The 15,478-nt window shown below is 44.7% G+C and overlaps 1 protein-coding gene across 2 annotated transcripts in view; it reads right to left on the reverse strand.

Annotated features, from left to right (window-relative positions):
* The window catches only part of HHATL (hedgehog acyltransferase like), a 39,051-nt gene extending 23,576 nt beyond the window's left edge, over positions 1 to 15,475 (reverse strand). Inside the window, exons 1-2 of one of the 2 annotated variants that reach the window (XM_061587235.1) lie at positions 15,172 to 15,475; positions 4,046 to 4,202 (exon numbers count right to left, since the gene is read on the reverse strand). In XM_061587235.1, the coding sequence (XP_061443219.1) occupies positions 4,046 to 4,151 (106 nt within the window). In that variant the 5' untranslated portion in view covers positions 4,152 to 4,202; positions 15,172 to 15,475. Of the gene's footprint in view, positions 1 to 4,045; positions 4,203 to 9,716; positions 9,795 to 15,171 lie in introns of those variants that run through there. The other variant, XM_061587237.1, reaches the window with a different exon arrangement.
* Between the last annotated feature and the right edge of the window lie 3 nt (positions 15,476 to 15,478).

Genomic DNA, 15,478 nt, shown 5'->3' on the forward strand with positions numbered 1-15,478 from the left:
CATCTTAAAAACAGACTTTAAAATGTATTAAAACAAAACATCTTTAAAAACATTTTCAAACAAAACATCTTTTTAAAAAAGCTTTTAAAACACCTTAAAAAGCAATTCCAACACAGACTCAGACTGGGATAAGGTATCTTCTTAAAAGGCTTGTTTGAAAGAGGAAGGTCTTCAGTAGGCACCCAAAAAAATAACAGAGATGGCACCTGTCTAATATTTTAAGGGGAGGGAATTCTAAAGGGAAGGGGCCACGACACTAAATGTCCATTTCCTATGTTGTGTGGAACGGACCTCCTGATAAGATGGTATCTGCAGGAGGCCCTCACCTGCAGAACGCAGTGATCGACTAGGTATAAAAGAGGTAAGATGGTCTTTCAGGTATCCTGGTCCCAAGCTGTATAGGGCTTTGTACACCAAAACTAGAACCTTGAACTTGGCCCAGTAGCAAATGGGCAGCCAGTGCAATTTTTCAGCAGTGGGTGACATATTGGTGATAATCTGCCCCAGTGAGCAGTCGTGCCACTGCATTTTGCACCAGCTGCAGCTTCTGGACCAAGCTCAAGGGCAGCCCCACATAGAGCACATTACAGTAATCCAGCCTGGCAATTACCAGTGCATGACCAAGACTGGTCAGGCTGTCTCAGTCCAGAAATGGCCACAGCTGTCTTAACAGCCGAAGCTGGTAAAAGGCACTCTTAGCCACTGAGGTCATCTGGGCCTCTAGCAACAAAGATGGATCCAGGAGCACCCCCAGACTATGAACCTGCTTTTTCAGAGGGAGTACGACCCATCCAAAGCAGGCAACTGATCAATTATCTGAACTTGGGAAGCACCAACCCATAGCGTCTCCTTCTTGCTAGGATTAAGTGCATTAATAATAGTGCATCAGTGGTAAATTTATACTGGACCATCCACACTGCTTTATTTGTCATTCTGCAATGTTCCTGAATAAAACCACATTACTGTCATCTGGAAGAGAACTCTTGTGCTCTATAGCACAACAAAAGCTGGACCACCCCTCAGAACAATGATAACAGGATAACAGCAGGAAGTTATGGGAAATGCACTGACCGGAAATGAAGCAGTATGTTCGCCTCAAACCTTTTACAGGCGCAAACAGTATTGGAAGTGGAATTGCGCGCAATTTCCCTGATACCTGCATGAGTACAAATCATCATGAATGCACAATACAAGGATGCCTACAGGCAGTGGAGGCTAGTCTACTAGGGCACTGCCCCACCAAGCTCAGTCTGCCCTCAGCCAGCCCTCATCTGCCTACCTCCTTACCCAGCAGGTGGCATTGGCTCTCAGTTTCCTCCCTAGTCCCAGGTTGCCTTTGTAGAACTCAGCAGCAAGGAAGAAGGTGACAAAACCAGAATTAGCTGCCTCTGGCTCCACCTGCTCTTGGTCTTCCTGCCTTCTGCCTCACCTGTCCCCATGGCCGGATTATCCTTTAGACTTAGTAGGCTGAAGCCTAGGGGCGTGGAGCTGTTGGGGGCCCGTGATCCGCGGAAGCAGGATAGGAGCCGCGGATAGCGGAACAAGAGCTTCTGAACCGCCCGCCATCCCCCCGCTTCACTTACCTTTTTCTCCACTGTTTTTTGCAGTTTGCCATCAATCAATATGGTGGCCGAGGTTTCCCTAAGGGGCTGAAGCCTCTGCCGCCATCTTGGTTGATGGCACACATGCGTGCTACATGCGCGCATTGCTGCCATCAACCAAGATGGCGGCAGAGGCTTCAGCCCCTTAGGGAAACCTCGGCCGCTATCTTGATTGATGGTAAACCTGCGCGCGCAGTGCGCGGAGCCGCAAAAAAAGCAAAAAGGTAGGTGAAGCGGGTGGGATGGGATGGGACGGGACGGTGGATGACTCAGAATCAGCCTAGGAGCCCTCCTCAGTTTAATCTGGCCCTGCCTGTCCCAACGGGCACCACCCTCCGCTGCCTGGAGGGGTCCTTAGTTACAGACAACATCTGGACCCTATGATGCAGCCAGGGAGGCCCCAGACAAATGCGTGCATCTTTTCTGTCCTCTCTGCAGCAGCGTCCTGGTCGCCCACACACCCTCCCTTTGGAGGTTCAGTTGCGCCCTTTGGTGAATGTTTTCCAACATCAGCTAAAAACACACCTCTTTAGCGTGGGCATTGGGGGGAGGTATGCCAGTCTAGGGACAGTTATTTCTATGTCCTGCTGCTAAACGGTAGTGTTAAAAGCTGTGTACAATTTATACATTAAAACATGTCATAAGGACATGGACTAAAGCCACTAAATATAAGGACATAAAACAGTAAAATGCAACAGCAGAAGCACAAAGTTTGTGCTTCCATTGAAATGTATTATTTATGTTTGATTTTTTTTTATCTGTACAACACCGTGGGATCATCCTATACAGGATGAGTGGTTGTCTAGAAACATAGTAAATAAAAGAAATTTTATTATTATTATTATTATTATTATTATTATTATTATTATTATTATTAATAATAATAATAATAATAATAATAATAATAATAATAATCTATGTCTTCCCAACCCACAATTAATGAAATAACTACTACAGCAACAACAGCTCTAAGGGAAACACTATTCATTACAGCATACTAGCCCCATGTAGAGATTTAAGGTGCCTCAAAATTCAGAGTAATGCAACAGAGGAAATGGCATTTGAGTAGGGAGGATTTCCCTGAGCATTTCTAGAAATATCCATGTAGGCACACCACAGTCTTCCCTTTGCCAAACCAGAAGTATTACATGACTCACAGTGAGTAGCCCGGTCCACGTGTCATGGGAAGCCAAACAATGACTTACCGAGACCGCATGAGCGTGCCAAGGTTTGGCTTAGAGTGCCGTCTGAACCGGGACTCGTGGCTAAATTCTCTCCTCGCTAACTATGAGCTGTAACGTGCAGAGGAAACCATGGGCACAGCTCATGGTTAGCAAGGAGAGAGAGATTAACCACGAGTTCCAATGGCATGCAAAGCCAAACTTTGGCTTAGCTCCACGTGCCGTCGTGGCAGAGGAGGAGCAAAGTGGCTGTGAGCTCTGGGAGCCTGCACGCCCGCATGGAATAATTATTTGCAGGAATAATTCTTCCACCAATCCAATCCCGTGCTGGATTCCAGTGCAGGAGAATACTTCCAGATTAGCGCTAGAGCACCAAGTCAACTGGGAGGGCAGCTTCCACTGGGATGCAGCCTAAACTGTTTAAAATAGTCCTTTTTTCTTTTCTGCAATGGGCCACATTTGCAAGAATATTATTTGAAGGCAGGTGTGGGGATCCTCAGGCCTGGGGACTGAATGAAGCCCTCCAGGCCTCTCTGCTCTCATCACTCTCCCCGAGACACACCCCTTCTCCACAGGCCATACCCCTCACCAGCCCCGTTTTGCAGCCTCCGCAAGTGTTTTGTGCAAGAATGCATCCTGATCATGGTTCTTGCTTCCCTGGGTGGAGAACATAGAGGATGTGTGAGTAAATTTGTTGCTCCACCTACTTTTGCTTCTGGCACCACCCACCATTTTATTTATTTATTTGATTTATTAGTCGCCCATCTGGCTGGTTACCCAGCCACTCTGAGCAACGTACAAAGCAAAAACATATCAAACATCGAAGGGTTGAACCAGTGGTTCTCAAACTTTTTTCTGGTTCGCAGCGCCTGTAAAACATAAAAATTTTCTGGTGCACTTTGTGTACTATGAATAAAAATAAACTATAGAAAACTAGTACTTGCCCTATACAAATGGGTTTCTTCTCGTTTTCAAAATATACTTTCATAATATTTGAGGCACACCTAGCCACCTCTTAGGGCTCACTGGTGTGCCTGGGTGCACCGTTTGAGAATCACTGGGCTAAACAGTAAAAACTAAACTATAAGGTAGAGGTGTGTTGCCCCCAGAAAGTTTGCCCAGAAAGGAATGCAACCCCCCTTGGCTGAAAAAGTTTTCCCAGCCCGGTTTTATAGGGAGCGCAGAAAAAAGGCATGTCCCCGCCTCTGGCCCAACCCACTCATGGCACCACTCCCTCGGCCTCGATGGGACTAGAACAGATACCTCTTGAGCTTTCGAAGATCTCCTGCCCGCTATACGCGATGGCGCATGACACGACCAGAGCGTAGAGCCCCAGCTCATAAGCAGGCAAGGCCGCTTTCACAGCCATGTTGGGGGGTCACCACCACGACCACAGGAGCCAACTCCAGGGGATCCAGATCTGTAGCAAGAGGGAAGCGGGGAGACAATAGGTTAGCGTTCCATGGATCTGGCTGTGGGTTATAACAGGCAGGTGTCAGTAAAATTATTTTGGCCACAGAAATGCATCACACACCTGCACAGGGTAGAAATTCCTAGTACAGCATCCAACTATCCCTAGTATAATGGGTATTTCACACATACACAAATACACACACTCGCCATTTCCTATTCCCTTAAAAGAAGCCTGCAAAAAATTAAAAGGCAAAGATTTTCCAGCCAAAATATAACTCGTGGGGGAAACGGCATCTGCTTAATTTCTGTACATGGTGATGATGATGACTGATAACCCGCCCTTCAGCAGCAGATCCCAGGGCAGGTTGCAACAAGTTAATAATTGTTGTTGTTGTTGTTATATCCCACCTTTCCCCCAGAACTGGGACTAAAGGCAGCTTGCAAAAATTAAAACAAATACAGTTGTGGTAGAAGTCATTAACAAGGATCTCATTCTCAACCCAGCAGCAAAAAAGGAGAAGGGGGCATGGATGGGACTAACATGAAGGGACCCTGCACTTCTGAATTTGACACTACACTACTGCAACAGAGTGATCTCGAACTTCAGATTTAGTTGGATTATTTATATACCACCCTTCTCATAGGCCACAGGGCAGTTCACAATAAAAACAAGTACATAAGAATCCATAAAAATAACACAGCCCATTAACACAACACCTCTTAATGACAATTACCAATAGCAGCAGAAGCAGCAGCAGTCATGCCTCTCCTCCTCTAAATGCCCTCCAAACAAGTTGTGTCTTTACCAACCACCTGATGCTATAAAGAGATGGGGCCAGACATGCCTCAGTAGTAGGGTTGCCAGGTTCAGGGCCTGAGACTGATCCTGTATCTTTAGAAGAGAAAGTCAGCCAAGGGCAGGTATTCTTGCAACACTGTAATGGGAAAAACCACAAGGTGGAATCCTCCCTTCCCTCCGCACAACGTTTAAAGATACAGAAGACCTCTTGGTTGCCAGGCCCAGCCTCCAAGAGGTCTTCTGTATCTTTAAAAGCTGTGCAGGGGAAGGGAGAATTCCACCTTGTGGTTTTTCCCATTACAGTGTTGCAAGAAAACCTACACTTAGCTGACTTTCTCTTCTCCTAAAGATACAGGATCAGTCTCAGGCCCTGAATCTGGCAGCCCTACTCAGTAGGGAGAGAGTTCTACATGAAAGGAGCCACCACTGAAAAGGTCCTTCCCAAGGTCCTCATGCCATGTACCTCATCCAGTGAAGGGAAATGTGCTCAAAAGTGTGGGATGAACAAATGACCAACAGCAGCAGCAGCTGCTGCCCATTGGGGCTGGTGGGGTGGAAAGCAGAGAGCCCGACAGCAGGTGGACCTGGAGCCAATGACAGGCAGACCCAACTGGGGCTAGTTTTGCTTCTATCCTCCTTTTTCCTGTTGAGTTCCAAAGAGCAACACTGAGCCTAAGGAGGACGAAGCTGGCAGCCGGGGCCTCCCCCTGGACTGGATATATGAAGGCAGGCATTTGGAGGCTGGCTGGGGCTGGCTGAGGTTGGTGGGGCAGTGCCCCATTTGCCCTCATGGACCAGCCACTGCTGATTCACAGGGAGGTGTCTAACCACCGCACAGCCAAATCAGGCTGCTCATTTTCATATAACCGCCCTGCAAAGAAATCAAAACAGATGCACAGTAAAAAACGGACATTGTCTAACCGCCGCATAAGCGTTGAGCAAGCGAATCAGGATGCATGCTAAATAAGCCGGATGCCTGAAGGAGCCCTCAGCTTCCCCTTTCATCTTCGACCCTTCTGTTTTTCCCGGCTGCCACTGTTTGCCACCTCAGGTTACTTATGGCAACTGATGCAAAAGGCTTATCAAAATGCCTTATGGCCGCTTACAGCTTTATCATAAATATTATTATTATTATTTTACACGTGGATAAATGAAATATATATGCATGCACATGCTTGTGATACCAAGGCTGCATATACACCATACATTTAAAGCACATTCCACCACCCACTGAGTCCTGGGAACTGTTGTTTACCCTTTGCCAAACTACAATTCCCAGCACCCTAACCAACTACTGTTCCCAGGAATCTTTGCGGATAAATGTGCTTTAAACGTATGTTTGGTGTATACATAGCTGTTGATGTGCACAAGCTCTGTGTCCCTATTAATCTCCTGCAACCTGAAGTGGCAGCAGATTGGCGTGGGATCATTCATTGTGACTTCAGCCTCAATCAGGACAATTCCACAGGAGATGGGAACCTGCGGCCTTCTAGATGCTGTTAGACTACAACTCCCATCATCCCCGACTAGTGGCCATGCTGACTGAGGCTGATGGGAGTTAGGAGTCCAACACAGCAGGTTTACCTTGCTCTGTATCGCTGGCTTTCCGACTTTTGGGGTGGCAGGGAAAAGCATGATGATGGAAGTGGGGGCAGGCCTGGTCCTACCATTAGACAAAGTGAGGCATCTGCTGACAGTGGCAGGTGCTGAGGGATGGGGAGGAATTGGAGATAGGTAAGTTACATAATGTAAGATACATAACATTAAAGAGCAGACAGACAGCAAGGCGAATAATAGAGTATTTGGTGGAAACTGAACTGCAGAGGAACAGAAGCAGCGCTGATTGTGATGGAAGGCCTCAGCCACACCATACATTTAAAGCACATTTAAAGCACATGTGCTTCAAATGTGCTTTGAATCCATGGTGTGAATGTGACTGAATATAAGTCAGAATGGATATCGCTGCCCTCTTACACCCCTCGTTGGAGAACACCCCTGCGTATGTGTCATCTGGCCGGCTCTGAGCTCATCTGCTGCCTGCAGCTGCAGTGGGGGATGATGCCCCATTTGTAGCGTTGAAGTCAGATTCCTCTGCCAGTCCAGCTGGCTTTTTGAACATGGATATGGAGAGAGGCAACATTCCGTCCTTTGCCTCAGGCAGCAAAATGTCTTGGGCCAGCCCTGCGACTGGGCAGAAGACAGAAAGAACCCTCTCATTTGCCTAAGATGTAATCATAGAATCAGAGGGAGCCTATAAGGCCACAAAGGAAGAGCCACTGTAGTGCAGTGGTGAAAGTGCTGGACTGGGATCTGGGAGATCAGAGTTCAAATCCCAACTAGGCCATAAAGCTCACTGGGGGACCTTGGGCTAGTCACTGTCTCTCAGCCTAACCCACCTCACAGGGTTGTTGTGAGATTAAATCGGGAGGGGGAGAATCATATTTGTAGGCCACCTTGAGCACGTTGGAGGAAAGGTAGGATATAAATGTAATGTAAGAAAGAAAGGAAGAATTCTGTACTGGATTTACCCCATACTGGATGCAGGGAAGCCAGAGCTAATGTTTGTTCAGCATTTTAAAGTATGTGTGTCTTTGTAGCAGATGATTTAAAAACAACAACACTGAAGTCCTCTTAAGAATTGATTCCAGGGCTACCAACCATTAAAAAAATAACTAACCCAGCTCCGGTGCCCTTCTAACACTGGTCTGACACACTGACTTCTGCACCCTATAGATTCCAATGAGACAGAGCAGGGCTGGGGAATCTGTAGCTCTCCAGATGTTGCTGGAGTCCAGCTCCCATCAGCCCCAGCCAGCGCGGCCAATGGTCTAACTCTGGAATGATGGGAGTTGTTGTTTTTTTTTTTTTTTTTTTTTTTTTTCAATAATTTTTATTCAAATTTTCATAAAACATACAAGACGAAATCATAAAACATTCAAAGACAAAAAACAAAATCAAAAATAGTTAAACAAAAAAATAAAAATAAAATAAAAATAAAAATAAAAATAAAAAATAAAGAGTAAAATATTGACTTCCCATTTGTCAAAGATCAGATCAGTTATAAGTCTATAATATATAACAATCCTGTCTCTTAAGTCATATTATAAAATCACTTTCCTCCAATAGTTATCTTACTTAGTCATCAAATCTCATAAACATTACTTTATTCTTTCCACAAAAAGTCAAAGAGAGGTTTCAGTTCTTTAAGAAATATATCTATCAATTTTTTTTTTCCAGATAAGCATATCGATTAATCCATCTCATTACTAATTATGATAATCTTATTGTCATAACCATAGTCAAAATAAACATTTCAATTAATCCATCACATCAGAATCTGTTAGGTTCAGTAATTTCAGTAGCCATTGTTCTATTATCCCTATTAGTTCCATTTTCCATCTTCCATCTTCAGTAGTCTTGTTAAGTCCAGTAATTTCAGTATCCAATCTTCCATTATCAGTATTCCATAATAATCTTGCTGTCAAAGCCATAGTCATATAGTAAGAGTCTGATGGGAATTACCTCTATCCCAAATATTTTCTTGCCATCCATTCTGAATAGGTTGCTGAAATACTGCTGTAAAATCATATCTCTGTTCTTTTTTTCAAAATACACTGGGTCATCTCTTGAAAGTTTTTCCATTGTCACATGGCTGCAGTTAATTCCATAGATTTTCTCTATATTGGGCTCCATCACATCATTCCAGTCCAGAAGATTATCCATGCCATTGATAACTTTATCTCTAGAATCTTCATTAATTTCTTCAGAGATAACATTGAGTTCCAAACAATAGATTTTATTTCTAAAGTCCATAGGCTCCAAATCTTTTTCCTGTTCCACGTTTGTTCCAATCTCCGGGGTCTCCTCTCTCACAGGGACCCCTGTTCCAGTCTCCAGGGTCTCCTCTCTCACAGGGACCCCTGTTCCAGTCTCCAGGGTCTCCTCTCTCACAAGGACCCCTATATCTTTAATCTCCTGTGTCTCCAAACAATAGATTTTATTTCTAAAGTCCATAGACTCCAAATCTTTTTCCTGTTCCACGTTTGTTCCAATCTCCGGGGTCTCCTCTCTCACAGGGACCCCTTCCAGGGTCACCTCTCTCACAGGGACCCCTATATCTTTAATCTCCTGCGTCATTTTACTCAATTCAATTTTCAGCTCCTTACAACCCTGTCGCAGGTTTTGTTTCGTTATCTCAATCTCATCCATTATTTTCTGAAACATAGTTATTTCCAGATTCTCAGCCACTTTCTTAATTGCCATTTTAAAAGAAAAATATAGGAAAACCACTTCTTATTTCAGCAACAATTGGGTTAATACTCCAAACTTGGTGACATCACAGTATAAACAGAGCAGACAGCCTTATCTCTCCATAGTTAAGTAAACAAAATGCAGTTCCCAGGATCGAAACAATTAATGGCAGTCGTCAAGAAACAGATTCGTCAAAATAAAATAGACCAAAAAGAGAGTAGTCTCAGACAATATAATATTCTTCAAAATAAAAATCTGGAATAGAAATCCCTCTTCTGTGTATATCTTTAGAATGCAAATCCAGGACAGCTTTTTGCAACAAAAACAGAGATAAGCTATTAATTAGTGCGTAGCAGAGAGAAGTTATGGCTCCCCAGTGAGATGTCAAAAACCGATCAATCTGGCAAATCTCTTTTAAACAGCAACAATTTAAGTCAAGTAAAAGAAAAATATAGAAAGAAGGGTGCTTGCCTGTTAGTGCGTTCTCTCTTAGAAGATAAGATGTACGTTCGCTTTATCAGATAGAGCTTGCTGTTGAAAATCCGTCCCACCTTCGTCGGCTGGACCTCGTCCCATAAATTAATGAGATCTGGTCGTCCCAACAAAAATAGGCTTTGAGGTTAATCTCTTCGTTTCTCCCTACCCGGGAGAAGTTTAATCAGTCAAAAAAAAAGAAAAAACTGACTGATATATCTGAATAAGCTTCTTTTGAGGCAGGAGCCCGTCTCAAAAGCAGGCACAGGCTAAGTCACCCTTCCCGGAAGTCTCGGAGAATTGATTCCAGGGCTACCAACCATTAAAAAAATAACTAACCCAGCTCCGGTGCCCTTCTAACACTGGTCTGACACACTGACTTCTGCACCCTATAGATTCCAATGAGACAGAGCAGGGCTGGGGAATCTGTAGCTCTCCAGATGTTGCTGGAGTCCAGCTCCCATCAGCCCCAGCCAGCGCGGCCAATGGTCTAACTCTGGAATGATGGGAGTTGTTGTTCAGCAACACCCGGAGGGTCACAGGTTTCCCATCCGTGGGACAGAGCCAGGTATGTGCTTAGCTCTTTGATCGAATGCAGACCTGCCATCTCAGAATGCTTTAATTTCTGATTGGAACGGGCCCCAATTTTTTAGGAGGCCCATGCAACCAAGGACACGACTTTTTTTTGTTTTCTGCAGTTATGGCTTTGCAGAGGCATTGCAGAGCCCAGAGGATGGAGTGGGAAGAACAAAGAGCCACCTGGCAGCAAGGCTGAAGGGATTGACCCATTTCAGTTTCTTTCCCTTTCTAATTTTTCCTGCTTTAAACTCAGTTTTCCTAGTTTCAGCAACAGATTGCAATTTTGTAATAAATAAAAAAAAATTTTTAAAGTCTTCATGAAAATTCATCAGAATGTAAGTGCAAATTTCCCGATATATATGTTTTTGTATGCCATTTTTTCCTAATATACACATTTGGCAAACAATACATTTTTGTATGTTATCTTCACTAACATATGCATGACCCTCATATGTGCATTTTTGTACGCATTACATTATATATGCATTTTGTACACACTGGAGAACTGCACTGCAAAATTCAGAGAAATTTGAATTTTGAAGGATTACTGTGCTTCAGTTCACATGCCGTTTCGCAGATTAGTGCAGATTAGGTAACTTTCCCTTTAAATGCAAACTGAATTGAAGCTCTCCCCCAACCCTGAGGGCTGGCAGTGGTCGGAGCTACGAATTGTTACAGTTCCTAGTCCCTGCTGTTAATTTCTGGCACTTAAAATTAAAAAGGTAACAGAGCAGCTTTTAAACTGACTGAGGGGGGAAACCCGACAGGAGCTGAGAAAGGTCCGGTTCGGAATAAACCTCCCCCCTGGGATAAAAACCAAAGAAATGATGAAATTTTAAAAGGGGTAGGCCTAGAAGTAGGCATTGTGAGAGCAGGGACACAGGATATAAATTCAGAAGAGCAAAATTACCACAGGCCTAACCACAAGTGCCAAAGACACTTGAAGAGAGACACTGCTTACAAGTGCCTGTACGCTAATGCTAGGAGCCTCCGAACCAAGATGGGAGAACTGGAGTGCTTGGTCTTAGAGGAGAGCATTGATATAGTGAGCATAACGGAGACCTGGTGGAATGGAGAAAACCAGTGGGATACGGTTATCCCTGGATATGAACTATATCGGAAGGACAGGGAAGGACGTATTGGTGGCGGAGTCGCTCTATACGTGAAAGAAGGCATTGAATCCAGCAAGCTCGAAACCCCAAAAGAGGCAGACTCCTCCACAGAATCGTTGTGGGTGGTGATACCATGCCCCAGGAGGGACTTAATACTGGGAACGATCTATCGTCCCCCTGATCAAAATGCTCAGGGAGACCTGGAGATGAGATATGAAATTGAGGAAGCATCCAAACTAGGAGATGTGGTAGTAATGGGTGACTTCAACTACCCGGACATAGACTGGCTGCATATGTGTTCCAGTCATGACAAAGAAGCAAAGTTTCTAGATATTCTAAATGACTATTCCCTAGATCAGTTGGTCATGGAACCGACCAGAGGGACGACAACCCTGGACTTAATCCTCAGTGGGGACCGGGACCTGGTGCGAGATGTAAGTGTTGTTGAACCGATTGGGAGCAGTGACCACAGTGCTATTAAATTAAACATACATGTAACTGGCCAATTGCCAAGAAAATCCAACACGGTCACATTTGACTTCAAAAGAGGAAACTTCACAAAAATGAGGGGATTGGTAAAAAGAAAGCTGAAAAACAAAGTCCAGAGGGTCACATCACTCGAAAATGCTTGGAAGTTGTTTAAAAACACTATATTAGAAGCTCAACTGGAGTGCATACCGCAGATCAGAAAAGGTACCGCCAGGGCCAAGAAGATGCCAGCACGGTTAACAAGCAAAGTCAAGGAAGCTCTTAGAGGCAAAAAGTCTTCCTTCAGAAAATGGAAGTCTTGTCCGAATGAAGAAAATAAAAAAGAACACAAACTCTGGCAAAAGAAATGCAAGAAGACAATAAGGGATGCTAAAAAAGAATTTGAGGAGCACATTGCTAAGAACATAAAAACCAACAACAAAAAATTCTATAAATACATTCAAAGCAGGAGACCATCTAGGGAGACAATTGGACCCTTGGATGATAAGGGAGTCAAAGGTGTACTAAAGAACGATAAGGAGATTGCAGAGAAGCTAAATGAATTCTTTGCATCTGTCTTCACAGTGGAAGATATAGGGCAGATCCCTGACCCTGAACTAACATTTGCAGGAAGGGATTCTGAGGAACTAAGACAAATAGTGGTAACGAGAGAGGAAGTTCTAAGCTTAATGGACAATATAAAAACTGACAAATCACCGGGCCCGGATGGCATCCACCCGAGAGTTCTCAAAGAACTCAAATGTGAAATTGCTGATCTGCTAACTAAAATATGTAACTTGTCCCTCGGGTCCTCCTCCGTGCCTGAGGACTGGAAAGTGGCAAATGTAACGCCAATCTTCAAAAAGGGATCCAGAGGGGATCCCGGAAATTACAGGCCAGTTAGCTTAACTTCTGTCCCTGGAAAACTGGTAGAAAGTATGATTAAAGCTAGATTAACCAAGCACATAGAAGAACAAGCCTTGCTGAAGCAGAGCCAGCATGGCTTCTGCAAGGGAAAGTCCTGTCTCAGTAACCTATTAGAATTCTTTGAGAGTGTCAACAAGCATATAGATAGAGGTGATCCAGTGGACATAGTGTACTTAGACTTTCAAAAAGCATTTGACAAGGTACCTCACCAAAGGCTTCTGAGGAAGCTTAGCAGTCATGGAATAAGAGGAGAGGTCCTCTTGTGGATAAGGAATTGGTTAAGAAGCAAAAAGCAGAGAGTAGGAATAAACGGACAGTTCTCCCAATGGAGGGCTGTAGAAAGTGGAGTCCCTCAAGGATCGGTATTGGGACCTGTACTTTTCAACTTGTTCATTAATGACCTAGAATTAGGAGTGAGCAGTGAAGTGGCCAAGTTTGCTGACGACACTAAATTGTTCAGGGTTGTTAAAACAAAAAGGGATTGTGAAGAGCTCCAAAAAGACCTCTCCAAACTGAGTGAATGGGCGGAAAAATGGCAAATGCAATTCAATATAAACAAGTGTAAAATTATGCATATTGGAGCAAAAAATCTGAATTTCACATATACGCTCATGGGGTCTGAACTGGCGGTGACCGACCAGGAGAGAGACCTCGGGGTTGTAGTGGACAGCACGATGAAAATGTCGACCCAGTGTGCGGCAGCTGTGAAAAAGGCAAATTCCATGCTAGCGATAATTAGGAAAGGTATTGAAAATAAAACAGCCGATATCATAATGCCGTTGTATTAATCTATGGTGCAGCCGCATTTGGAATACTGTGTACAGTTCTGGTCGCCTCATCTCAAAAAGGATATTATAGAGTTGGAAAAGGTTCAGAGGAGGGCAACCAGAATGATCAAGGGGATGGAGCGACTCCCTTACGAGGAAAGGTTGCAGCATTTGGGGCTTTTTAGTTTAGAGAAAAGGCGGGTCAGAGGAGACATGATAGAAGTGTATAAAATTATGCATGGCATTGAGAAAGTGGATAGAGAAAAGTTCTTCTCCCTCTCTCATAATACTAGAACTCGTGGACATTCAAAGAAGCTGAATGTTGGAAGATTCAGGACAGACAAAAGGAAGTACTTCTTTACTCAGCGCATAGTTAAACTATGGAATTTGCTCCCACAAGATGCAGTAATGGCCACCAGCTTGGATGGCTTTATAAGAAGATTAGACAAATTCATGGAGGACAGGGCTATCAATGGCTACTAGCCATGATGGCTGTGCTCTGCCACCTTAGTCAGAGGCAGCATGCTTCTGAAAACCAGTTGCCGGAAGCCTCAGGAGGGGAGAGTGTTCTTGCACTCGGGTCCTGCTTGCGGGCTTCCCCCAGGCACCTGGTTGGCCACTGTGAGAACAGGATGCTGGCCTAGATGGGCCACTGGCCTGATCCAGCAGGCTCTTCTTATGTTCTTATGCTTCTGCATAGGGTGCCATCAGGCAAGGAACTTAGGGCAGACGCCAAGGGTTCCGCTTAGCAGAATGAGCAGGAGGGCCCCCAAATGCAGTAGAGGTGGCTCACCACATTTTTGAAGTGAAGTGATGCACATTATGATCTAAAGAGGGCCTTCCACCACCCTAAATGAGGCCAGAGTCTGCATCCATAAAAAGAAACCCTCTTTGGTCCTGGAAGAAATGATCAGCGGCGTCAATTCTCTCAGCTAACCTTCACTCTAGTCTGCATCAATTGTACTGAGTGTTTTTAAGGGTAAGCTTCATTATTGATCGTGATGGGGAGAGAGGGAGTCAGTTAATGGAGCATAAGGCAGGCAGTGCCACTGTAACTGGTGTGAGGGAGGGGAGGGGAGAGGGAGAATCAACGCATCTGCAAAGCAGCCGTCCTTTCCAATTTTAGCTTAGCAATTGCTCTATCTGCAGCCTGCAATGTGCAATGTGATAGCAGAAGCAATCCTGTTCCTGGGACAGCATCCGATGCCCAAAACACAGAAAGACACCATGGAAGTTTTGTGGCCCTTTCAAACAAGCTCCCTTCATCTGCCTCTGGCTTTGCTGCAATGTACACACCCGTGCATGGGGTGCCAGGAATCCCTCAGAGCTGCGCTACTCTTACATCTATGGTTCTGCACCGCTGGTGCCGGAGGCAGCACCTTCAAAGTTGGAAATCCTTACAGTTCTCTTAAACAAGAAATTCATTTGCTCATGCCAGTAGAAGGCGGGTGCCATTTAACCCTTTACTAACCAGCCATGCCGACGGCACGTCCCACTCACAAGTGGGGACTGCAGGAAGAAAGAGCTGCAAACTCAAATCACGCCCCAGAGCTTGCCCTACCCACCCTCTTGGTAGCATGCAAGTTCCCTCTCACTGACCTTGAGAAAACAGCTGACAGAATTCGCCGACGCCACCACCGGCCTGGAGAATAAAAGGAACCTTGGAGTTAAGAGGTGGGGAGCGAAGGAGGCAGGAGTGACCCTTTTTTGAGAGTCCCAAGTTTATATAGTCATGAAGAAAAAGATAACTTGTTCTCCTGTTAAAGCACCTGGTCCAGTGTTGCTGTTTTTTGTTTTGTTTTTTTTAAAAAGAAGTGTTAGGCCCTTGGATGTTCCCTCCTTGGTAGGTCCCTGGTGCGAGTTTAGCAAAGACCGGACAGTGGACGGCTGCAGATATTTTTATTTT

This window comes from Rhineura floridana, chromosome 10 (assembly GCF_030035675.1).
Source record: "Rhineura floridana isolate rRhiFlo1 chromosome 10, rRhiFlo1.hap2, whole genome shotgun sequence".
Lineage (NCBI taxonomy): Eukaryota > Metazoa > Chordata > Lepidosauria > Squamata > Rhineuridae > Rhineura > Rhineura floridana.